Source organism: Mya arenaria, chromosome 17, assembly GCF_026914265.1.
Source record: "Mya arenaria isolate MELC-2E11 chromosome 17, ASM2691426v1".
Lineage (NCBI taxonomy): Eukaryota > Metazoa > Mollusca > Bivalvia > Myida > Myidae > Mya > Mya arenaria.
In genome coordinates this window covers 47,281,370-47,308,635 of record NC_069138.1, presented here as the reverse complement: position 1 = coordinate 47,308,635, position 27,266 = coordinate 47,281,370, and the positions used below count along the sequence as shown (strand labels likewise).

At 37.5% G+C, this 27,266-nt stretch overlaps 1 protein-coding gene across 2 annotated transcripts; it reads left to right on the top strand.

Annotated features, from left to right (window-relative positions):
* The first annotated feature begins 447 nt into the window (after positions 1-447).
* On the top strand, positions 448-26,334 carry LOC128224105 (tyrosine-protein kinase RYK-like). Of its 2 annotated transcripts, none has more exons than XM_052933778.1 (18): positions 448-1,627; positions 2,221-2,376; positions 2,923-3,057; positions 4,312-4,461; positions 4,879-5,021; positions 14,097-14,267; positions 14,898-14,994; positions 15,257-15,547; positions 15,796-15,972; positions 17,025-17,281; positions 18,955-19,088; positions 20,395-20,496; positions 20,952-21,029; positions 22,348-22,532; positions 23,038-23,147; positions 23,552-23,714; positions 24,288-24,424; positions 25,792-26,334. In XM_052933778.1, exons 1-18 carry the CDS (start codon positions 623-625, stop codon positions 26,090-26,092), a joined length of 3,792 nt encoding a protein of 1,263 aa, XP_052789738.1. In that variant the 5' UTR covers positions 448-622; the 3' UTR covers positions 26,093-26,334. The 2 variants fall into 2 exon arrangements, with proteins under 2 accessions (XP_052789738.1, XP_052789739.1); XM_052933779.1 differs by having other exon boundaries at positions 1,526-1,627; positions 2,295-2,376.
* Positions 26,335-27,266: the final 932 nt, after the last annotated feature.

Sequence of the window (27,266 nt, the reverse complement as noted above, 5' to 3'; positions counted from 1 at the left end):
AAAAAGTACCACAAATATTAACTAGATAGCTAGATAATTGTCGCGAAAATTAAGTGGTTACCACGAAACAATTCGCGAACGCTATCATGTTATCTTACGGCAGTAATATGCCACCATAGTTTGGTAAAACAAAATCGTATATTCTGTTCAACGATACAAATTTGGTGAAATTGAATACTCTCAAAAAAACACTATAGCAATTAAGTTTGTGTATATTAATATATATTTTTAAGTATTTAACGCATGCATGAAGTTAATCAGTCCTCTATTATTGACTATCTTGTCTTTATGCCTGTGTCCAATAGGTCGAATCGGATACAAAGACTTGAGTCATTTAAGATGCAAAAACAAAAAGGTTTTGTTCAATTCAAAAACTCATTGTTTCGTTGTTGTCCAAAGTACATCCGGTTATATAGTCCTAAACACTTAACAGACGACATTGCTCAGTGATCACAAGTAAACAGTGTAGTGACTTAATACGTATCTGTTATTGCACATTTTCTAAACGTTAAAAGATTAACATATCAATGTGCAGCTCGTGTAAACAGTGCGTTTAATTATTGCTTAAATAATATGAAACAAGTATTTTTAACGATTTAAAACGTGAAAGATAATATTTTAGATGAAAATGGAGGTGCAAAAATCAGTTATTAAACGGCTCCTATTTTTTGTCCTTTTAAAGTTGGTGGTTATTAAAACTCAAGGAGACAGATTCGTTAGCAAAGGAAATATTACAGGAACTAGGATTTCGTCTTCAGGAGAAGTGTTTGTGACGCACGGAAATACAGTTGTTTCCCTCTCAGCAAATCTGTCTGTTATAGCCAATATTACTATAGGTCAGACGGAGAAGTGTAAGGACTTTGGGGGTTTTTGTTTGCACACAATTATGAACAAAGTTTCAGTAGTGGATATATTGACCTCTACACCCGAGAAAACGACGCTGCTGTTGGCTTTAAAGTTAGAAAACGAGACGATTTTTACGGTTTCATCATTTAATAACAGTCTTAATTCAAACGTTTTGAATGTTAACTTTGGAGAGTTTTCTGACGTAGCATCGGATTCATTTGTTTTTCAAACGGGAAAAGAATCCTGGAAAATGATTCTTGCGAAATCAGTGGACCTTGACACATCGCATGGAATGTCAAGTATCTTTGCCGTATATGAGATCGAGAAAAACGTTTCATACAATGTTCGTATTCTTGACCTCTACAAATTGCATTCATCATTCAAATTTGATATTCTATACGCGTTCAAACATGGAACAAACGCATACTTTATTGTGAAATACTATTCAAAAGTATACACACTAGATTCGGACAAGTACTCGTTCATCCGTTTATCACTATCCGGGAATCTCACTGAAGTACCGTTCCGTGTGGCAAATACAAACATGTCTTTTGTAAATGCGAACCTACATGACAAAAGCAACACTGGTAAGACGCTACTCCTCCTATACAAAGATGCATCAAACCAGTCCATGCTTTACCATGTTGCCCTGGGGAACTTAGATGAGGAGATGGAGGAGGCTTTTCGTGGATGCGAGAAGGAAGGGCGTGGGGCGTCTCTCTATTGGCTGAATCGTCCCACCAACTGTGCCCCAGACATCACATGTCCATGTTACCTCCTGGTTTGTGCTTCTGTATTTTAGTCTTTATGCAATTTACTGTGAAGGTTTTCTTATTATTACTAAGCAACACTGTAAACTTATACAACACAACATTAGTATCATCGAAAAATGCTACAGCATGTCTTCTTATAAGCCATGTGCTGTTTCGATATAGGTTATTCATACTAATATATGACAAAATGGTCTATTTGTTAAGATTATAGGAATTTTACCAGGCACTCAGCCATATGGGTATAATCATTTGATAATATTTTGGGCCACAACTCAAGCACAGAAGAGTTATAAAAAATGTTTATCTTCATTCTGAGAAACATTAAGGTTAAATATGAAAATATATCTTTTGTAAAATGCTAACCCAACCAAAGTCGAAGATTTTATTCACTAACACCACCTTCCTCGTTGAGTTAGCTGTAGTTGTTTAATTCATCTTAAAAAATATAATACTCCGTCGTAACCCAAAAATAAATATCATTGTCACTTGCATAGATACAAGCTCCTACATAACTCTATAATCCATATTCATGTAACGTGATACATTCTACAGTTCTTGTTCATATCATGTGTACATATATACCTCTACATTTCTTTAACAGAAAAACTACAGCGAGATTTCATCTGCAAAAATCCTCACCCTTGCCCCTGCTTCCTATCCTATTTTTATTGACAGCGATGTGCTTGCCATGGTTGTAAGCGAGGAAAGGCAAAACACGGTCATTTTCTTCTTGTTACAGTCAGGTGTCGTACTAAAGGTAAAAGCACGTCTTAAATTAATGATTATTATTCAATATCAATGTCTGCTACATATATGTCTGCTTAAGCTTAGAATGAGCCATGCTTCATACACTTCAATACATACAATGCAATTTATTAGTTGCAATATGGACGGACATATAATAAACCATATCATTTTATATAATTAATACGTTTGTAGTTATATTTTAATCTGTAAAAAGTAATGGTAACCATTATTAGCTATACTATTAAGCTAAAATAATATATAGCATGTAAAACATTAATATATTAGCTCATAACTTAATATAGTGGACAAGAATTACAGGCGTTTGTAAACTACAGATGTTTTACTATTTTTTTGCAAAAAATATATTTAACAACAAAATTTAAAATATCTTTAAAATGGTATGTTTGGCTAACTTGCCATAACCCCTTCTAGTTATGTTAGTATAACATAACATAGCATAACATCAAAAGCGTCTTTACAAAGAAAGTTGTTCGTTAATAAATGGAATATATACTCAACACAGTGCAGACTTCAGAGGCAAACTCTATCATTTCAGGTAAAATATGGTTTGTTTCCGGACATTCTGGCTGGAATTAAAGTTAAAGCTATAGAAACTGCAACCAGGTTGAACGTCACGAACGCTGCCCTGTGGACTACTGCAGAAGGGCTGTATGCCAGGTTTGGAAGAAAGGTAACGATTAGGGGCGTACTGCGTTCTTTAAAGCTGCACGCTCACTGATTGGCCGTTTTTACACCTTTTTTCATTTTTGCACTTGAAGTTAGCCAAATTTCGCGTAAAATTATAAAAATCAGAGATAAAAGATTGCTGACAAAAGATCAAATCGCAGTTTCTCATATTTACGTTCAAAAAATGATAGTTTATAGCTAAAAGCATTTCTAACATTTAAGAAAAACGTATAATTGTTTTCCAAACAATTGAGATCAGTTCTAAAGTTATTTTATGTGACTGAATTGAAGACATTGGTACTAAAGAAAGTGAGCTGATTCCGAGACAAAAACTAACAAAATGTAAAAAAAAGTCAATCTGTGAGAGTGAAGCATAGCCCGACTAGATACTTCTCAATATTAAAGGGTTAAAATTTCACCGGTAAATTTATAGCTGATCTGATAACTGTTATTACTTCACCTCTCGCTAGTTTCCGACTCTACTTTTCACTTCAGACCGTTCTAAAATGCGTTGGTATCATCATTGAATCAGAAAACTGTTACTTCTTGTGAGATAAATGGCGGTCAGTGTAGATCGGATTCATGGTAAATTAGATTTTTTTTTTTAAATTCTGGACATTACTTAGTATATTATTGAAGAAGTGAAACATTTCTGGTTATGGCCAAAGCTAGCCACATTTGAAATTAGTTCGCCGAATTTCATATCGGATCATTGTGTAATCGAATTTACTCTTATGATGTTGTAATAATAATAATAATAATAATAATAATAATAATAATAATAATAATAATAATAATAATAATAATACTTTGTGAATGACATATGTGCTAACACCATCACGTTGATATATCAGACAACTTATAGGAATATATAGCTTAAACAGTATTTATTTAATTTTGATATCAAATGTTCAAGTTCTTTATCTTGTCTTTTTCTTTTTTTCTTTCTTTTTTTCAGACTTTTATTCATTTTATAACCGATCGCCATGTATATATGCAGAATATTCAATTTGTCAATGACCAAGGGTCATCTTTGACTTATATCATTGTCTTTATTGTGTGAACTGATTCATACGAAATAAACTTTGTTCTGTTCTGTTCTTTACTTTGTCTTACCTTAATTTATTGACAATTAAACAATGATAATTCTTCGTTACATTACACACTGTGTTCTGCAATATATGTTCTATTGACAAACACTTGGTGATTTCTTCAATATGACGATGTCTTAATAATATTATTTATATCCTAACTACAGTTGATCCTTTTGAACACGAGCACGTGCACCATGCACAGGGACGATGCAAGCTGCAGGCGGGACACAAGTGCGTGTGTCTGGTGCCGGCAGCCAATGTCCTGCGTGCAGGAAGGGGACTGCAGTGAGGCGGATGATAAAGAGGTGTATATGGTAAGAATATTGGTATTTCTTTTATTTTATTCAGTTTTTGGAGACGAGATTGTATTTGATAATAAAACGAATTATAATTTGATTAACGTGGCCATTTTTCTGTACAATCAATACAGTGCACTTGAGATCATAACTTATTTGAGTAAAGAATTTTAGAAAATATCAAGAATGTCTATTTATGCTTTTGTAAAAATCAATTTAATTCATATTTTAATCGTGTCCGAAACGGATCAGTTACCGGAAAAATTAACGCATATTAATTTAAATGATATTACAACCTCTTTGGTGACTGGCGGACACCTAAATCACTAGACTATTCTCCCCCTTGTGGGCCTCTTGTGGTTTCTCAAACCTCCATGCTGCTTCTTGATGTTGTTGATTTTGACACGTACATACTGTAATGATACATTCCAACAGGGAGAGCCTCCGTTAATCGTTTATGTGAGGCCTACAGCTTCGTCACTAGTGCCAGGCTCCATGTTCCGCATACATGGCGTCAATTTGGACATGGCCGAAAGTATTGCTATCGATATTGCCGGGGAAGAATGCATTGTGCAACGGTGAGTTTTTTCGGAACGCCACGGCCATTTTCCAGCGACAATAACCTCGGATTTATGCCGGTACAATCAGTAGAAGTAGTTCGTAAAAAAAATAACGATATTGATTAATTGTTTTAACGTGTTTTGTGTATTATTAAGTCAAGATTGATTGCCATCGAAGTGTATTATTGCATAAAAGGTTATGATTCCCAAGAGTAAAGTCATTAAATTAAGCTAAATTGAAATTACTACGCGATCTACTTGCAGCGTAGTTAAATTTTAAGATTTCTGTTAACCGTCCATATACATCGGAGGTTGTTTTCAATGGAAAATGGCCGAGGAGTTTCGAATGCGGTGGGTTTCGTCTTTTGCTGTTACAAAGTCAACCCTTGAAATGTAGGCGGTTAATCATATATTGTATATTCTATGTAATTGCATTCATTAAAACAATAAGTTTGAAAAAAATCGTGACAACTGAATTCGTTTTAACATCATAGAAGCGTAACAAATAATAATAATAATAATAATAATAATAATAATAATAATAATAATAATAATAATTAATAATAATAATAATAATAATAATAATAATAATAATAATAATAATAATGATGATAATAATGATAAACAAATAAAAATAACTATAATGATAATAATGATAAAAAATAATGATAATAATAATAATAATAATAATAATAATAATAATAATAATAATAATAATAATAATAATAATAATAATAATAAATAATAATATGAAGAGGTTTGTGTATACGTTGAGTGTATACGTTGAGTGTATACGTTTAGTGTATACGTTGAGTGTGTACGATGAGTGTATACGTTGAGTGTGTACGTTGAGTGTATACGTTGAGTGTATACGTTGAGTGTATACGTTGAGTGTGTACGATGAGTGTATACGTTGAGTGTATACGTTGAGTGTATACGTTGAGTGTATACGTTGAGTGTATACGATGAGTGTATACGTTGAGTGTCGTTGAGTGTATACGTTGAGTGTATTCGTTGAATGTGTACGTTGAGTGTTGAGTGTGTACGTTGAGTGTGTACGTTGAGTGTATACGTTGAGTGTATACGTTGAGTGTATACGTTGAGTGTGTACGTTGAGTGTGTACGTTGAGTGTATACGTTGAGTGTGTACGTTGAGTGTGTACGTTGAGTGTATACGTTGAGTGTATACGTTGAGTGTATACGTTGAGTGTTGAGTGTGTACGATGAGTGTATACGTTGAGTGTGTACGTTGAGTGTATACGTTGAGTGTATACGTTGAGTGTGTACGTTGAGTGTGTACGTTGAGTGTATACGTTGAGTGTGTACGTTGAGTGTATACGTTGAGTGTGTACGTTGAGTGTGTACGTTGAGTGTATACGTTGAGTGTATTCGTTGAATGTGTACGTTGAGTGTTGAGTGTGTACGTTGAGTGTGTACGATGAGTGTATACGTTGAGTGTATACGTTGAGTGTATACGTTGAGTGTATACGTTGAGTGTATACGATGAGTGTATACGTTGAGTGTCGTTGAGTGTATACGTTGAGTGTATTCGTTGAATGTGTACGTTAAGTGTTGAGTGTGTACGTTGAGTGTGTACGTTGAGTGTATACGTTGAGTGTGTACGTTGAGTGTGTACGTTGAGTGTATACGTTGAGTGTGTACGTTGAGTGTGTACGTTGAGTGTATACGTTGAGTGTGTACGTTGAGTGTGTACGTTGAGTGTATACGTTGAGTGTGTACGTTGAGTGTGTACGTTGAGTGTGTACGTTGAGTGTATACGTTGAGTGTATACGTTGAGTGTTGAGTGTGTACATTGAGTGTTGAGTGTGTACGTTGAGTGTATACGTTGAGTGTTGAGTGTATACGTTGAGTGTGTACGATGAGTGTATACGTTGAGTGTGTACGTTGAGTGTATACGTTGAGTGTATACGTTGAGTGTATACGATGAGTGTATACGTTGAGTGTCGTTAAGTGTATACGTTGAGTGTATTCGTTGAATGTGTACGTTGAGTGTGTACGTTGAGTGTATACGTTGAGTGTATACGTTGAGTGTTGAGTGTGTACATTGAGTGTTGAGTGTGTACGTTGAGTGTATACGTTGAGTGTTGAGTGTATACGTTGAGTGTGTACGATGAGTGTATACGTTGAGTGTGTACGTTGAGTGTGTACGTTGAGTGTATACGTTGAGTGTATACGATGAGTGTATACGTTGAGTGTCGTTAAGTGTATACGTTGAGTGTATTCGTTGAATGTGTACGTTGAGTGTTGAGTGTGTACGTTGAGTGTGTACGTTGAGTGTATACGTTGAGTGTGTACGTTGAGTGTATACGTTGAGTGTTGAGTGTGTACGTTGAGTGTATACGTTGAGTGTTGAGTGTGTACGTTGAGTGTATACGTTGAGTGTTGAGTGTGTACGTTGAGTGTATACGTTGAGTGTTGAGTGTATACGTTGAGTGTATACGTTGAGTGTTGAGTGTGTACGTTGAGTGTATACGTTGAGTGTTGAGTGTGTACGTTGAGTGTATACGTTGAGTGTTGAGTGTGTACATTGAGTGTTGAGTGTATACGTTGAGTGTGTACGTTGAGTGTATACGTTGAGTGTGTACGTTGAGTGTGTACGTTGAGTGTATACGTTGAGTGTGTACGTTGAGTGTGTACGTTGAGTGTATACGTTGAGTGTTGAGTGTGTACATTGAGTGTTGAGTGTATACGTTGAGTGTGTACGTTGAGTGTATACGATGAGTGTATACGTTGAGTGTGTACGTTGAGTGTATACGTTGAGTGTATACGTTGAGTGTGTACGTTGAGTGTATACGATGAGTGTATACGTTGAGTGTGTACGTTGAGTGTATACGTTGAGTGTATACGTTGAGTGTCTACGTTGAGTGTATACGTTGAGTGTATACGATGAGTGTATACGTTGAGTGTGTACGTTGAGTGTATACGTTGAGTGTTGAGTATGTACGTTGAGTGTGTACGTTGAGTGTATACGTTGAGTGTTGAGTGTGTACATTGAGTGTTGAGTGTATACGTTGAGTGTGTACGTTGAGTGTATACGTTGAGTGTATACGATGAGTGTATACGTTGAGTGTGTACGTTGAGTGTATACGTTGAGTGTATACGTTGAGTGTGTACGTTGAGTGTGTACGTTGAGTGTATACGTTGAGTGTATACGTTGAGTGTATACGTTGAGTGTTGAGTGTGTACGTTGAGTGTATACGTTGAGTGTATACGTTGAGTGTTGAGTGTATACGTTGAGTGTGTACGATGAGTGTATACGTTGAGTGTGTACGTTGAGTGTATACGTTGAGTGTATACGTTGAGTGTATACGATGAGTGTATACGTTGAGTGTCGTTAAGTGTATACGTTGAGTGTATTCGTTGAATGTGTACGTTGAGTGTTGAGTGTGTACGTTGAGTGTGTACGTTGAGTGTATACGTTGAGTGTGTACGTTGAGTGTATACGTTGAGTGTGTACGTTGAGTGTATACGTTGAGTGTATACGTTGAGTGTATACGTTGAGTGTGTACGTTGAGTGTATACGTTGAGTGTATTCGTTGAATGTGTACGTTGAGTGTATACGTTGAGTGTGTACGTTGAGTGTATACGTTGAGTGTGTACGTTGAGTGTATACGTTGAGTGTGTACGTTGAGTGTATACGTTGAGTGTGTACGTTGAGTGTATACGTTGAGTGTATACGTTGAGTGTATACGTTGAGTGTGTACGTTGAGTGTATACGTTGAGTGTATACGTTGAGTGTATACGTTGAGTGTGTACGTTGAGTGTGTACGTTGAGTGTATACGTTGAGTGTATACGTTGAGTGTGTACGTTGAGTGTGTACGTTGAGTGTGTACGTTGAGTGTATACGTTGAGTGTATACGTTGAGTGTATACGTTGAGTGTGTACGTTGAGTGTATACGTTGAGTGTATACGTTGAGTGTATACGTTGAGTGTGTACGTTGAGTGTATACGTTGAGTGTATTCGTTGAATGTGTACGTTGAGTGTTGAGTGTGTACGTTGAGTGTGTACGTTGAGTGTGTACGTTGAGTGTATACGTTGAGTGTGTACGTTGAGTGTGTACGTTGAGTGTGTACGTTGAGTGTATACGTTGAGTGTATACGTTGAGTGTGTACGTTGAGTGTGTACGTTGAGTGTATACGTTGAGTGTATACGTTGAGTGTATACGTTGAGTGTTGAGTGTGTACATTGAGTGTTGAGTGTGTACGTTGAGTGTTGAGTGTGTACGTTGAGTGTATACGTTGAGTGTTGAGTGTATACGTTGAGTGTGTACGTTGAGTGTATACATTGAGTGTGTACGTTGAGTGTATACGTTGAGTGTTGAGTGTGTACGTTGAGTGTATACGTTGAGTGTTGAGTGTGTACGTTGAGTGTTGAGTGTATACGTTGAGTGTTGAGTATATACGTTGAGTGTTGAGTGTATACGTTGAGTGTATACGTTGAGTGTGTACGTTGAGTGGGTACGTTGAGTGTTGAGTGTGTACGTTGAGTGTATACGTTGAGTGTTGAGTGTTGAGTGTTGAGTGTATACGTTGAGTGTTGAGTGTGTACGTTGAGTGTTGAGTGTATACGTTGAGTGTTGAGTGTATACGTTGAGTGTATACGTTGAGTGTGTACGTTGAGTGTTGAGTGTATACGTTGAGTGTTGAGTGTATACGTTCAGTGTTGAGTGTATACGTTGAGTGTATACGTTGAGTGTTGAGTGTGTACGTTGAGTGTTGAGTATGTACGTTGAGTGTTGAGTGTGTACGTTGAGTGTTGAGTGTATACGTTGAGTGTTGAGTGTGTACGTTGAGTGTGTACGTTGAGTGTATACGTTGAGTGTAAATACGTGGAGTGTATACGTTGAGTGTATACGTTGAGCGTTGAGTGTGTACGTTGAGTGTATACGTTGAGCGTTGAGTGTATACGTTGAGTGTATACGTTGTGTGTTGAGTGTATACGTTGAGTGTGTACGTTGAGTGTATACGTTGAGTGTATACGTTGAGTGTGTACGTTGAGTGTATACGTTGAGTGTATACGTTGAGTGTTGAGTGTATACGTTGAGTGTATACGTTGAGTGTATACGTTGAGTGTTGAGTGTGTACATTGAGTGTTGAGTGTGTACGTTGAGTGTTGAGTGTGTACGTTGAGTGTATACGTTGAGTGTATACGTTGAGTGTTGAGTGTATACGTTGAGTGTGTACGTTGAGTGTATACCTTGAGTGTGTACGTTGAGTGTATACGTTGAGTGTTGAGTGTGTACGTTGAGTGTATACGTTGAGCGTTGAGTGTGTACGTTGAGTGTTGAGTGTGTACGTTGAGTGTTGAGTGTGTACGTTGAGTGTATACGTTGAGCGTTGAGTGTATACGTTGAGTGTTGAGTGTGTACGTTGAGTGTTGAGTGTGTACGTTGAGTGTTGAGTGTGTACGTTGAGTGTTGAGTGTATACGTTGAGTGTTGAGTATATACGTTGAGTGTTGAGTGTATACGTTGAGTGTATACGTTGAGTGTGTACGTTGAGTGGGTACGTTGAGTGTTGAGTGTGTACGTTGAGTGTGTACGTTGAGTGTTGAGTGTGTACGTTGAGTGTTGAGTGTATACGTTGAGTGTTGAGTGTATACGTTGAGTGTGTACGTTGAGTGTGTACGTTGAGTGTGTACGTTGAGTGTTGAGTGTGTACGTTGAGTGTATACGTTGAGTGTGTACGTTGAGTGTGTACGTTGAGTGTTGAGTGTGTACGTTGAGTGTATACGTTGAGCGTTGAGTGTGTACGTTGAGTGTTGAGTGTATACGTTGAGTGTTGAGTGTATACGTTGAGTGTTGAGTGTATACGTTCAGTGTTGAGTGTATACGTTGAGTGTATACGTTGAGTGTTGAGTGTGTACGTTGAGTGTTGAGTATGTACGTTGAGTGTATACGTTGAGTGTATACGTTGAGTGTATACGTTCAGTGTTGAGTGTATACGTTGAGTGTATACGTTCAGTGTTGAGTGTATACGTTGAGTGTATACGTTGAGTGTTGAGTGTGTACGTTGAGTGTTGAGTGTATACGTTGAGTGTTGAGTGTGTACGTTGAGTGTGTACGTTGAGTGTATACGTTGAGTGTATATACGTGAAGTGTATACGTTGAGTGTATACGTTGAGCGTTGAGTGTGTACGTTGAGTGTATACGTTGAGCGTTGAGTGTATACGTTGAGTGTATACGTTGAGTGTTGAGTGTATACGTTGAGTGTGTACGTTGAGTGTATACGTTGAGTGTATACGTTGAGTGTTGAGTGTATACGTTGAGTGTGTACGTTGAGTGTATACGTTGAGTGTATACGTTGAGTGTTGAGTGTATACGTTGAGTGTTGAGTGTATACGTTGAGTGTATACGTTGAGTGTATACGTTGAGTGTGTACGTTGAGTGTATACGTTGAGTGTATACGTTGAGTGTATACGTTGAGTGTGTACGTTGAGTGTGTACGTTGAGTGTATACGTTGAGTGTATACGTTGAGTGTATACGTTGAGTGTTGAGTGTGTACATTGAGTGTTGAGTGTGTACGTTGAGTGTTGAGTGTGTACGTTGAGTGTATACGTTGAGTGTTGAGTGTATACGTTGAGTGTGTACGTTGAGTGTATACCTTGAGTGTGTACGTTGAGTGTATACGTTGAGTGTTGAGTATGTACGTTGAGTGTATACGTTGAGTGTTGAGTGTGTACGTTGAGTGTTGAGTGTATACGTTGAGTGTTGAGTATATATGTTGAGTGTTGAGTGTATACGTTGAGTGTATACGTTGAGTGTGTACGTTGAGTGGGTACGTTGAGTGTTGAGTGTGTACGTTGAGTGTATACGTTGAGTGTTGAGTGTGTACGTTGAGTGTTGAGTGTATACGTTGAGTGTTGAGTGTATACGTTGAGTGTATACGTTGAGTGTGTACGTTGAGTGTTGAGTGTATACGTTGAGTGTTGAGTGTATACGTTCAGTGTTGAGTGTATACGTTGAGTGTATACGTTGAGTGTTGAGTGTGTACGTTGAGTGTTGAGTATGTACGTTGAGTGTTGAGTGTGTACGTTGAGTGTTGAGTGTATACGTTGAGTGTTGAGTGTGTACGTTGAGTGTGTACGTTGAGTGTATACGTTGAGTGTAAATACGTGGAGTGTATACGTTGAGTGTATACGTTGAGCGTTGAGTGTGTACGTTGAGTGTATACGTTGAGCGTTGAGTGTATACGTTGAGTGTATACGTTGTGTGTTGAGTGTATACGTTGAGTGTGTACGTTGAGTGTATACGTTGAGTGTATACGTTGAGTGTGTACGTTGAGTGTATACGTTGAGTGTATACGTTGAGTGTTGAGTGTATACGTTGAGTGTATACGTTGAGTGTATACGTTGAGTGTTGAGTGTGTACATTGAGTGTTGAGTGTGTACGTTGAGTGTTGAGTGTGTACGTTGAGTGTATACGTTGAGTGTATACGTTGAGTGTTGAGTGTATACGTTGAGTGTGTACGTTGAGTGTATACGTTGAGTGTGTACGTTGAGTGTGTACGTTGAGTGTTGAGTGTGTACGTTGAGTGTATACGTTGAGTGTTGAGTGTGTACGTTGAGTGTTGAGTGTATACGTTGAGTGTTGAGTATATACGTTGAGTGTTGAGTGTATACGTTGAGTGTATACGTTGAGTGTGTACGTTGAGTGGGTACGTTGAGTGTTGAGTGTGTACGTTGAGTGTGTACGTTGAGTGTTGAGTGTGTACGTTGAGTGTTGAGTGTATACGTTGAGTGTTGAGTGTATACGTTGAGTGTGTACGTTGAGTGTGTACGTTGAGTGTGTACGTTGAGTGTTGAGTGTGTACGTTGAGTGTATACGTTGAGTGTGTACGTTGAGTGTGTACGTTGAGTGTTGAGTGTGTACGTTGAGTGTATACGTTGAGCGTTGAGTGTGTACGTTGAGTGTTGAGTGTATACGTTGAGTGTTGAGTGTATACGTTGAGTGTTGAGTGTATACGTTCAGTGTTGAGTGTATACGTTGAGTGTATACGTTGAGTGTTGAGTGTGTACGTTGAGTGTTGAGTATGTACGTTGAGTGTATACGTTGAGTGTATACGTTCAGTGTTGAGTGTATACGTTGAGTGTATACGTTCAGTGTTGAGTGTATACGTTGAGTGTATACGTTGAGTGTTGAGTGTGTACGTTGAGTGTTGAGTGTATACGTTGAGTGTTGAGTGTGTACGTTGAGTGTGTACGTTGAGTGTATACGTTGAGTGTATATACGTGAAGTGTATACGTTGAGTGTATACGTTGAGCGTTGAGTGTGTACGTTGAGTGTATACGTTGAGCGTTGAGTGTATACGTTGAGTGTATACGTTGAGTGTATACGTTGAGTGTTGAGTGTATACGTTGAGTGTGTACGTTGAGTGTATACGTTGAGTGTATACGTTGAGTGTTGAGTGTATACGTTGAGTGTGTACGTTGAGTGTATACGTTGAGTGTATACGTTGAGTGTTGAGTGTATACGTTGAGTGTTGAGTGTATACGTTGAGTGTGTACGTTGAGTGTATACGTTGAGTGTATACGTTGAGTGTTGAGTGTATACGTTGAGCGTTGAGTGTGTACTTTGAGTGTGTACGTTGAGTGTATACGTTGAGTGTGTACGTTGAGTGTATACGTTGAGTGTGTACGTTGAGTGTTGAGTGTATACGTTGAGTGTTGAGTATGTACGTTGAGTGTGTACGTTGAGTGTATACGTTGAGTGTATACATTGAGTGTATACGTTGAGTGTTGAGTGTATACGTTGAGCGTTGAGTGTGTACGTTGAGTGCATACGTTGAGTGTATACGTTGAGTGTTGTGTGTATACGTTGAGCGTTGAGTGTGTACGTTGAGTGTATACGTTGAGTGTATACGTTGAGCGTTGAGTGTGTACGTTGAGTGTATACGTTGAGCGTTGAGTGTGTACGTTGAGTGTATACGTTGAGTGTGTACGTTGAGTGTATACGTTGAGTGTTGAGTGTATACGTTGAGCGTTGAGTGTGTACGTTGAGTGTGTACGTTGAGTGTGTACATAGTGTGCTTTCGGAGGATCCATGTTTCATTATGTATGTTTTACTGTCTAGGGAGACGATAAGTTCCAGCGATTTCCTCTGTGTCTTGTTGACGGGAGTTCCTTATCCGATTGTGGGGACTGCTATGATGACGCTTGTAGTTGACCATACAACCAAGTCGCAGAATTTGACAGTATCCCCTCCAGGTTTTCTTGAACAAAAAGATGTAACTGTCATTCCAAGGTCTGTCAAATGTCGTAGTAATGTTATAATTATGTAGATAGAAAAACGTATGTGAGTCTTTGGGAACACGGGTGGTCGTGAATGCATAGCTGCAAAAAAAATGTTTACTTGTTATGTGATTTGGTTCAACCCGTTAAAATGTTAAATTGACCGTATTAACAAACAAAAACTTTTAGTACCATTTAAAGTGACTCATTCATGGTTTGTAAAATGCACTTTTTACTGTTTTTTATTAAGAAATAAAGTGTGGCAAATCATTAGGAGTGTTGACTAAGATAATGACGGCTGGAATGCTTTAAACAATGTTGATAAATGCTTAAACATTGTCTTTGAAGTCCACAATCTTGGAATGGGTTACTAACCTGATTGGTTGAGTGACATTTTCACGTGATGCTACCAATGCTATCAATTTTTTTATATACATTAACTGTATTTTTTTCTGCAATTTCGGAAGCAACAAGTAAAATAATAAATATATAGGTGTTTTCAGATGCATTAACGAGAAAATTATTTTTGGTTGCGAAACATGAGTCCCTTCTAAAGACTTTCAGCATACCGCAAAATTGCAATGTGTGTGTTCACATTTCTGTTTTGCTGCATCTACTAATTGTATTTTTGTATTTTTTTTAGTGGAGGAATTCGCGTTACCTTGCGTGGCAGCAATCTCACCAGTTTAGGAAAGACGTACATCTACTTTAAAACTGAATCTGGAAAGTGTGTTTCTATGGTAAGGATTTTGTCATAAACTAGTACAGATTTTGATTGAATTAAAAAAATATATATATGATTTAGATCGTCCAATATATGAACAATTGCTTTTATCGTATCTACTGAACTTTCCCAGCCATTTGACTTAACTAAACCGTGTTTTATATGTGTTTATTCCCATGTGTTGTGTTCAATGTTGAATGCTCTACAAATTAGTATGTTTAGGTATTTTTCGATTGCATGCACGATGTCTGGTAACAGTTATAGATTAATTATTGCAGGAAGGAGCGGTGTGTGAAGCGAACACGACCAAAAGTCTACATTGCTTCACACCCCAGTTGATTGGTGGCGATAGTTTGCGAAACACAACAGTCAGAGTCTACTTATCTCATGAATTAGTCCCTCGTACTAATATGTCATACCTTGGTGGGATCATTGAATCCAACAACGTGAACAGCCTTAATTTGCACATAGTCGACGACCCGGTTATATTTGGTTTTTACGTTGGTGTAAAGATAGCGGATGTATACCATGTAGAGTGGAAAGAGGATGCAATCACATTTGTACTAAAGGTAACGGCGTATGAATTAACGTAATTTTGTGTTTTTCATCATTGTTCTTATCGAGAAAAAGTAATTTATATTAACAATATATTTTAGTATGTATGTGTGTGCGTATGTGTGTGTGCGTGCATGCTGCGTGCGTGTGTGCGTGTTATTGTCAGTACTATGAACTACTACTATGTTATAAAAAGAGGAAACCAGTTTCCTTTGGATCAGTTCAAATGCTGGCTACATATTACATGAAGTTCACAATTCAGGGAATCGGATTGCTGAATGTCAACAAAGAAGACATCCGTGTAAAAGTGATGAAAATTGGTCACGTGGACGTTTCCAAGGCGATGAAGGAGGAGCTGCACTGTTCCATATCCGCTGACATGATGAGAAACAATAAAAGAATCGGCTCGATACAAGATGAACAGTTGTTAGCAGTCACGGTAAAGGAGCAACTTGATTGCGAGAATGGAATCGAATCAAATAAATGGATACTTGAATCGTTATATTTTTGTTAAAATACGAGTATTTGTTGTTTTTTAAATGAAATCAATTAAAAGTACATCTGCTTTACGTTCTGATATGAACGATTAAAATACTTTTACAAAATTACAGTCGACTGTACTTGTAAGGTTAAGCAACTTATAGTATAATACAATTGATTCACTTTTCCACGTTTAAAGTCCCATTACGTTTAAGTGATGTAAACTTATTTTTTTTAATATATATCCAAATGTCTTCTCCTTAATTCATGACATTTATTAACCCCAAGAATGATAAAAATAATGCATTTATCGCAATTACAAAATGCAACAAAACCGAAAGTATAATCTAAATTTAGCGCGCTCAATGCCGTTACGAAATTTGCATATCACGTGACTTTCTTAATGCCACCTTTTCTATATTGCTTTATATACTGATTTCCATTTTATAACTAAAACAATTGGGTTTAAATACTTCTTAAACAAAATAATCATGTTAACACTGTTACTATAACAAATATTTCACTTGAAACAATTTTGATTATTTGTATTCGAAAAAGCTTGCATTACATTTATTTTTGTAACAGGAGCTAAATTTTCTTCATTTAAAATTTCATTTCAGATGTTCAGTATATCTAGTTATTTTTCCGCTCTAATCTGGCAACTGTTACTGTTTTGAAAGCGCTATGTTCCTCCCACTTATCTACCTCATAAGCATAATTATAGTTAGTCTGTGGTCGAGTTAGTCTGTGGTCGAGTTAGAGATTTCGTTGGTATTTCCCAAACATTTCCTTTAATAAAGAAGCGTGTGGACCTCGAGTTTTATCAGACTCTGTATGAGATTCTATCATAGTTGTAAACTCACTTTTCTCTCTCTAATTATTGAATTATAAGTGGCACTGGGGCTTTAACAACTCCTCATCAGAGTATTAATTATCCGAAAATCAACAATACTTTTGTACGTTTTTCTCCGAACAATATCCTTACAGCGCTGTTTTGGCTATATGTTTCAGGTAGCAATAGGAGAAAACCTTATGTATCACCCTGGTTACATTCGCCTGTACTCCCTATATGCATCAACAACTAGTTCCTCTGCCCCTCCAGAATTAAACTCCCCCAGATCAACAAAGCAGTCACCCAGTGTTGGCTTGGGTTTAAAACTGATCGTGGTCATCGTGGTGGTGGTGGTGGTTGGTGTTGTTGTTCTGGGAGGCATCGCTATATTCATATACAGAAAGGTTTCGGATCGTTCCCATAGACATAAATTTAGGTAAGGAACGTTTCTTTGCGTTTATCTTGTAATTGAATGCGGTACTTAATCAAAGCACTAAGATGTCTTATGCGGCGCATCATTAAAGTACTAGATGTCTTATGCGGCGCTTCATTAAAGCACTAGATGTCTTATGCAGCGCTTAATTAAAGCACTAGATTTCTTATGCGGCACTTAATTGAACTAATAGTTGTCCCATGCGGCGATCAATTTAAGCACTAAATGTCTTATTCGGCGCTTAAATAAACTACTAGATGTCCTATGCGGCGATCTATTAAAGCTTCAGATGCCGTATGCGGCGCTTAAATAAACTACTAGGTGTCCTATGCGGCGATCTATTAAAGCTTCATATGCCGTATGCGGCGCTTAAATAAACTACTAGATGTCCTATGCGGCGATCTAATAAAGCTTCAGATGCCTTATGCGGCGCTTAAATAAACTACTAGATGTCCTATGCGGCGATCTAATATAGCTCCAGATGCCGTATGCGGCGCTTAAATAAACTACTAGTGAGATGTCCTATGCGGCGATCTTTTAAAGCTTCAGATGCTGTATGCGGCGCTTAATAAAACTACTAGATGACTTATGTGGCGCATCAGTAAAGCACTTAATGTCTCAATCGGCTTCATTAAAGCACTAGATGTCTTATGTGGCGCTTAATTATGCACTAGATGTCCTTTGTGGCGCTTAATTAAAGCACTAGATGTCCTTTGTGGCGCTTAATTAAATCACTAGATGTCCTTTGTGGCGCTTAATTATTCACTAGATGTCCTTTGTGGCGCTTAATTAAAGCACTAGATGTCTTATGTGGCGCTTAATTATGCACTAGATGTCCTTTGTGGCGCTTAATTAAAGCACTAGATGTCCTTTGTGGTGCTTAATTAAAGCACTAGATGTATTATATGGTGCTTAATTAAGGCACTAGATTTCCTATGCGGCGCTTAATTAAAACACTAGATGTCTTATGTGGCGCTTAATTAAAACTCTAGATGTCTTATGTGGCGCTTAATTAAAGTACTATATGTATTATGTTGTGCTTAATTAAGGCACTAGATTTCCTATGCGGCGCTTAATTAAAACACTAGATGTCTTATGTGGCGCTTAATTAAAACACTACATGTCTTATGTGGCGCTTAATTAAAGCACTAGATGTATTATGTGGCGCTCAATTAAAGTACTAGATGTATTATGCGGCGCTTAATTAAAACACTAGATGTCTTATGTTACGCTTAATTAAAGCACTAGACGTATTATGTGGCGCTTAATTAAAGCACTTGATGTATTATGCGGCGCTTAATGAAACTACTATATGTCTTATGTGGCGCTTAATTAAAGCACTAGATGTCCTATGTGACGCTTAATTAAGGCACTATATGTCCTATGCGGCGCTTAATAAAGGCACTAGATGTCTTATGTGGCGCTTAATTAAAGCACTAGATGTATTATGTGGCGCGTAATTAAAGTACTAGATGTCCTATGCGGCGATTAATTAAAGCACTAGATGTCTTATGCGGCACTTAATTAAACTACTAGATGTTTTACAACAAACTTTTTTATGTTTTGGTTTATGGCCAATGGCAATTGAAACAAAAATGATAAAAATGTTTCCACATAAAGTCTTGGGTTAAAGGGAAAATTTATGAAAAGAATACATTTTGTATGATTTCCTCCAGAGGACGGTTGGACAGAAATCGTCCATCCATTGTGAGCTACCGCGGGGAGCGGGTGTATATAGAGAACCCGAGCACCCAGTATAGTCACAGCCCCTCAAACAATGACCCGTCCTTAGACGAGCGGCTGCTTTCGGGTAAATATTAAAAAAATAAGATATTTTTCACATGTTTCGATCAGAAAATTGAAAGTGCTGTCTTATTCATAAAACCAATGCTTCAGAACGAATTAATGCTTTATACACTCAATGTATTCTAATTAATCGTTACTCCAAAAGACCAAGACAAGACCAGATTTAATAAATAAATAATAATTTGCCGAAAATGGCCGCGACGCCTGTAATCTAATCATTATACAAGTAAGTCATAAGACAGAAATAAAAAAGGTCGCGGCCAAATGTCCGTAATATATTTAGCAAGGCATTTTACAACATATTAGTTGCAAACTAACACAAACAAAGTTATAGTAGTAGATATAATAAGGGAGGGAGGGATATTTTTTAAGTAACATACTGGACGATTGGACGGGACGAAATCAAACTGAGCAATGACAAGATCGGATTAACACATAAGCGACTATAGGTGACTGATTATAACATTTTAGGCTAAAATGTGGTGAATTCATTTACAATTGGTACATTCTTTCGTATAAAGATTATTGTTAATTGTCTCAAACATGGCAAAGTTATCTTTGTTTATTCCCGGAGTTGGTACAATGATGTTTTTGATTAGGAAACTCTATAATCACACAGTTTTAAACCTTTCATTTACCTAGGCAGACTGTGTGTTTTTTTTATCGTTTGAAACAGTAACTGCATCGTACCTTTAACAAGTTTGCATTAGCAGAGTGTGTATTCCTCGTGATAAATTGCGTCATAAATGCTACGTCGGAAGGTTACATTTTGCTTCGAATGAAGACATTAAACAAAGATAGCTTTACTATTTATTGACTCATGTTTGCCCGTATATTTTTTCCACTGGAAAACTACTTTAGTATTCTGGCGAAAGCTCAAATTGAACTCGGTCCGCCAGATCACTACAAAATTTAAAACAGCTATTTAGACCACTCGCCTGTGAAGACAACTGATAATACAGGGTCACTGATGAGTATTTAATTGAAGCTTGCGATTTAATTGTGAGAAGAGTTGTCTCCCCTGTCTGATGCATATTCATATAAGCGATAATTTGTCAGACAATTTTCCCACGGTATATAAATCGTAACGGAAGAAAGTTCCGTGGTTGCCGAGGATCAGAAAAGTAGGCACATGAATATTTTTCTTTATGATGCTGTTCTTAATCGAAAACGCTATATGAAAGATGATTGCCATATTGTAAGACTTTGATAGCATACTGTGTTCAAATGTTGCAAAACGTTGCTTTCGTTCCTTGATAAACAGCAGTATGTAATATATTGAACCAGCAAATGCTTATGTTTTTATCCAGACGCATTCGAAGATTCTACTGCTAATCTCATTCAAAGGTTCGAAGATGAACGCCTGCTCATCAAACGGGAGCTTTTGTCTTTAGAAAAACTCATTGGAAAAGGTATAGTATGTGTGATTGTTATTATCATTATGATTTTTAATAGTAGTAGTCTTTATCGATACATTGTTGAATTACCTCCTTGGAAAGGTCATTGAAACACGAGTTCACTGGGATACGAGTCACCTGCATTGGGCTTTAACTAGTTAAGACTGTTCTTTGTATCTAAAGACCAGATTTGAATTTTATAACGCGTTCCAGTCATTATTGCTACAGCCAGGCTTCTCTACAATTATGCAACATAAAAACAACAAGCCATTACGTTTATTGTTGGTGGTCCGTATCTCATTATGGTGTACTTAAATTCTACTCAGAAGTATTATATCTCAGTAAGCCAGATAAGTTCAATGCAAAATATTGTTTCCGATTGGCTCAATGTGTTACTCAGGCTGTAAACGTTCAGGAAGATGTATCTTGACTTATATGTGTTTCTATTTGCTTGACCTTATTATTTGAAGGTCACTTTGGCTCAGTGTTCAAGGGTTCGATGATCGTCCAAGATAAGAAGAAGAAAGTCGCTGTTAAAACTTTGCATAGTAAGTATAGTGACATTGTACCACTTAAAAAGAGAGATGAAAATACGTTTCAACGCAAATAACAGAGATAAAGGTCCGTGTATACCACGTGATAAAATACGTCATAAATGCGCTAGGTCGGAAGGCAACATTTTGCTTCGAATGAAGACTTAAAACAAAGATAACTTTAATATCTATTCACCTTTTTTAATAAAACATAGCGCAGTCAACGCAGCTAACATAGCCCCGCCTCCGGTCTTTTACTTGTAGTTTGTTTGTGTTAGTTTCTTAAAACACTTCGACAAACCTTTTCACAAAACCACCGCCTGATGGAGCACTGTCAAAAGATTATTTTTGAAACAGGTTTGTCGAAGTGTTTGAGGAAACCACTCACTTAATAAAACGAAGGCGAGACTCTTTAGTCGGCATAGACTGCCCTTTGTTTCATTTAAAATGGTGGAGAAAAAGAAAAGTTATCGTTGTTTCAAGTCATCATTCGAAGGAAAATGTTGCCTTCCGACGAAGCATTTGTGACGTAATTTATCACGTGGTATACACACACTAAAGGTTAAAGAAGAAGTTAAATTTCGAATGATCAGGATAAAACCCAAAAAAAACAAACTTCCAACGCCCTGGCTTAGTTCCGGTATAGTACGGAATGAAGTTAGTTTATCTTCATTTTGTATTTAAACTTCTATGATGAAGACGATAATAATGGTGGTGTGAGGATGTTGTTAAAATATATACTCGAATCTGTTTGAAGCTTAAAGATGCACTATTACTCTCAAATAAGATGTACCACAGTTAATATAATTGTTTTAATTTACCGAAAAGGATGAATATATATGATTATCGAAAACAATGGTTCTTATGAAGGATACCGTGTTTAATTTGAAGGTGCAGAAAACACGGTGTTTCTGCCTTATGAGACGATAGTTGATCACTGCTAATCTTTTAGGACATACCATTCATTCAGTATTTGTGCGTTTCCAGCTATTAATTACACGGTTATAATCTTGTTGTCAGTACTTGATATTTTCGATAAATGCATTATTTAGTAAATAGTTAAAGGTTAATCACTCAAAATTTATGTTTGTTACACATGTGTATGTCTTGATTTTAGATACGAGTGTCACTTTCAGTGGCCGAATTTCCAACCTGGATAAAGTGACCACCTGTCTTAAGCAGCCACTTTGACCTTTTCCCAAAGGTGGCCGCTTAATACAGGTTTGACTGTACATGAACGTTTATTGAATAACATAATTCATTGGATAATTGAGTTAATCTCTTAACATACTATTTTTCTCGAAATACCAACGCCCATAGTTTCCATATCTAGAGAGCGAGAAGAATGACATGGATGTACCGCAATTCTTGAAGGAAGCCTACGTGATGAAGAATTTTGACCACCCAAACGTCATGGGTCTTCTGGCTATTTGTATGGACATGGAAGAAACTCCTTTGGTTGTTCTGCCGTATATGGAGCATGGTGATCTTTTGTCATACCTACACGAGGAAACTCATGTACGTATTTACATAGACATTGGTGGATGGTGTGTTTTACATATATTGACAAGAATCTGTTCTGCTATACCCAGAAAATATTCTGTCATGTATGCATGAGGAGAATCAAGCAAGTTTTAAGTTAAAATCGGATAGGTATATGACATATTGTTAAACGGGAAGTGAATTATTAAGGTAGTGGTTAAAGAAAAGGAACAACGCATGTTTTGTCGAAATGAAGCATTCTTAAGTCTAAACTGCCTTAATCGTTTATATGAAAACAAATAATGCATGCATGCAATTTATTATAAACGTATATTCGACATGTCTGCATTTATTTCAATAAAAAGTGGGTGGCACCACGAGTTTTAAGGCCATTGCTATTATTTAAAGTGCAACAGGATTTTTTCCCAAACATTTCCATTACAATATCATGTCAATTCCTGATTTTCACAAATAAAGCAACATTGTGATATTTCGTTATATTTAAGTAACCATAATAGTTCTACGTTTGTATTTTTGGCAGATTCCGACCGTTAAGGACCTGGTCTCGTTCGGCCTTGACATTGCGAAGGGTATGGAGTATCTAGCAGAGCTCAAGTTTGTACATCGAGATCTTGCCGCGAGAAACTGTATGTATGTATAAATGTGTGTTTGTTTACGAAATGTCACAAAGTATGCAAGCCTCGTAAAATTAGGTATCGGATTAAGTTTAAAGTAACGTTATAATGTCTATGAATATTGCATCGTATGTTATTTTGATGTTTTTCTCAAACACACACACATTGTGAAACAAATATCCTTGAAAAACACAAACTAAATCCAACGTATGGTTTGGATTGCAACTGTTAACAATGGTGAACAGTGTATCACTGTAAATGCCCCTGGTACCAGTTTTCAAAAGCGTTACGCACGTATGCAATGAACGTAAATGACAAGATAAAAATAACTACTAAGTAATGACATAATATATATTACCATTTGATATAGAAATATCTTCGTAAAAAATGGCGTCAATAGAGTCTTCAATTGTTTAAAAGGTTAGACGAAAAATACCAAGTCAAAGTAGCGGACTTCGGGCTGTCACGTGACATTTACGAGAGCACGTACTACAGCACACAAGCGAAGGGTGCACAGCTACCGGTGAAGTGGATGGCTATAGAGAGTCTGTCCAGCGGCGTCTTCAACGAGAAGACTGATGTGGTATGACCTCAATCAATTTGCTTTATGTCACAGTTTGCTTTATGTAATAGCGAGAGGAAAGCACGCGCGAAAGTTGAAATGCTTAATGATTAAGCCTAGCACTTAATGATTGCGTATTTTTGCAACTTCATTTGATTATAATTTTATATAGGTTGTATTCAAATGTTACGTTTGTTTGAAATGGTCAGTTTACCCCGTAGGTATCGCCGTGTATAAGGTAGTCTATTTTCACAAAAATGTGTAAATCAATGTTTAAACTGAAAATGCATTCATTGCATAGTATGTAAAATGAATATACCTTACAAGTCAGGAATGAACATTATTTGCGGCGACTATTAGTATCTTGTACTGCTGCCACTCTCCAGTAGTCTTTCGGTGTACGTGATGCTGTATTTTTTGAGGACCAGGGTTGTCTGTCTGTGCAGTATCGCGGACAACTGTGATAGTGAACGCCAATTAGTTACGCCGTTAATTGTAGTGGCCGTTCGGCGTTATGCTGTGGGGTCCGTCCGTAAATTGGCGTTAAAAACTGTCGGATAGTGAACGCCAATTATTATCCCCGTCTCTTTACAGTGGTCGTTCGGCATAACGCTGTGGGAGTTGATGACTCGGGGTGTCCGTCCGTACGCCATCGTTGATAACTGGGACATGGAACGATTCCTCAAGTCAGGTCGCCGACTACCACAGCCCAGATACTCCCCCACGCCATTGTAGGTTCACCTGTTTTAGTCATGAAAATAAATTACTAGTTTCGATGAATTCTAAACCAAAGTTGAAATAACTCGATGAAAATGTTGGTCCCAGAATAATATTGCATGGGCCAATTTCATTAAACGATCTAAGTCATAACTTCACTCTGTAATAGCAACACGCATAGAAACAAGTTTTTTTTCTATTGCCTCAATTAATTGCCATTTTTTCCCGTTTAAACATATTAAAAGTGACACTCCTCTTCAAAAATCAATACATACACATGTATAACAAAAACAAATTTTGAGTGATAAACCTTTAACTACTTTCTAAAAAAATACATTTATGATAAACACTTATTTTTGTTAACAGGATTGAAACCGTGTATTTAATAGTTGAAAACGCAAAAATATTTAATGATTTGGTGAGTGCTAAAAGATTTACTGCTATCTACTATAGTCTCATAACGTAGAAATACTGTGTGTTCTGTTCCTTTCATTCAAACTAAACTCGGAATCCTCCATAAAAACCATTATTTTATCAATTTTACATCCGTTTTGGTATATTTAAACACCTGTTTTAATTGTCGTAAATCTTATTTGGGAGTAAGAGTGCATCTTTAAGATTATTGAAACGACAAGAACGATTATGATCCGTAAATGAAACGTGCGCGAGGAGCTGCATTTTATAAACACCTTATTGTTCACTTACTTGTAGTTTAAGATTAGAATACATGTGCTTTCAATGAACTATGAAACTAACACGAAGACAGACTGGATGGAATCACAGGACAAGGATAAGAATGATATTGAAACGGGGCTTTCAACTGTAGGTCTATTATATGGTTCACAGCTGATATGCCGTACATAGTATCGTTCTCACATCCCCATCCATTGGCCACCCACTGCATTTTCTCCCCCATCCATTAGCCACCCACTGCATTTTCTCCCCCATCCATTAGCCACCCACTGCATTTTCTCCCCCATCCATTGGCCACCCACTGCATTTTCTCCCCCATCCATTAGCCACCCACTGCATTTTCTCCCCCATTCATTGGCCACCCACTGCATTTTCTCCCCCATCCATTAGCCACCCACTGCATTTTCTCCCCCATCCATTAGCCACCCACTGCATTTTCTCCCCCATCCATTAGCCACCCACTGCATTTTCTCTCCCATCCATTGGCCACCCACGGCATTTTCTCCCCCATCCATTGGCCACCCACGGCATTTTCTCCCCCATCCATTGGCCACCCACTGCATTTCCTCCCCCATCCATTGGCCACCCACTGCATTTCCTCCCCCATCCATTGGCCACCCACTGCATTTTCTCCCCCATCCATTGGCCACCCACTGCATTTTCTATGTGTTGATGTTTTAATTTTTAGATACCGACTGATGCGGAGATGCTGGCTGGAGGCACCAGTCGAGAGACCGTCTTTCACGGAAATCCGGCAGTGTATTTCAGGTATGTTAGAGCGCGTACAACTCCAGCTGGGAACTGTTGAGCGCGCGGCGGATATCGGGACAGTGTATGTGAATCTGAATATGGGGTCGCAGTGTGTACATGTATACACTAATCAAGATATAGTGGACAGTGTTGGTCAGATTGACTCTGCTGGAGTAGTTGACGACACCTCATCGGTGTGTGATAAGAATGAAACAATGAACGATCGATTTGATGTATAAAATCATTTATTTTGTATGATGCAAGTATTTTAAGTGCTCAATTACTCTTGACCTGCTCAAGTAGCACAATATGCTATAACTGTTTTATTTACAGGCTCAAGACAATTTGTCAAAGTTACAATTATTCAACTGCCTCAGTTATTTTCATCCATTTTATGTAGATATGATACTGTGTATGTAAATACTATATTCACAAGTGTAACAAATGTAATGGTTACGTTATTACATGAAACGGAAACGTCCTTACGAATCATTTCACACACTATATACCTGTTAAAACAATCGTGTAACAACTAGGCTATCTCCGTCAATCCGTCAAGCTGAATAGACCTCGTAAAATACGAAAGTGTATCCAATTGGCATCGACGATTACCTCAATTACCAAAATGTATATTGAAAACACACCCATCATGTTTTCAATAATGGCACGCCATGATGGACTATTTTTAAGACCAATTATTTCCGAGGTCATATCTGTTGAATGGCCGATGTGAAAGTAACAGACCTTCAAGGATTCTTGATAAACGGTCCCAGGATATTACCGTACTTGTACCAAACACTGAAATGCATTATTTTTCAGTGTCCCTTTGTCCAAAAAAACACGTACTCGTATAAATAATATGAAATAAAGCACTGCCTTAGACGGGCTCTAGGTATGTTATCAACTACAGCAAATGCTAATGCGGTACAATTTCCTTAGGTAAACAAGTGCCAAAGGCAAATTGATTGAATATTATGACTTACGAACTATTCTCTTTTTTTTCAAAGTTTGAATACAAAAGCATGCACTGCATCGCTTGAAATAGCATGGTCTTTCCCCATGTTGGCAGCAAGGGCTGAATTTATACAGCGACCATTTCATCGATGGGCTTTGGGTGCTTTCGGCCCCAAATGAGGGTCAAAGGGGGTGATGTAAGTTCAAGTAGTTCGTAAAATAAATAATGGCAATAGTAATTAATAATAGTGTTAAGGTGTACTATTTTATTTCTTAGTTAAAATTGATTCCTAGTGAATTGAATTATTGCATAAATCATAACAAATCGTTAGATTCAACTGCTAAATTGAAATTACTACCAATCTAGTTAGAGCATAGCTAAATGTAGATTTCCGACAGTAAACCATCCATATACATCCTAGTATGTTTCGAAAAAAAACCGGCTGTCCCTGTCTTAGC

What these genes read in the sequence shown, in the direction of transcription:
- LOC128224105 (XM_052933778.1), top strand. Translation starts at nt 623, where the DNA reads ATGAAAATGGAGGTGCAAAAATCAGTTATTAAACGGCTCCTATTTTTT. An exon ending in TCCCATAGACATAAATTTAG is followed by an intron (nt 17,282 to 18,954) that starts GTAAGGAACGTT and finishes GATTTCCTCCAG; the next exon opens with AGGACGGTTGGACAGAAATC. An exon ending in CTTGCCGCGAGAAACTGTAT is followed by an intron (nt 23,148 to 23,551) that starts GTATGTATAAAT and finishes ATTGTTTAAAAG; the next exon opens with GTTAGACGAAAAATACCAAG.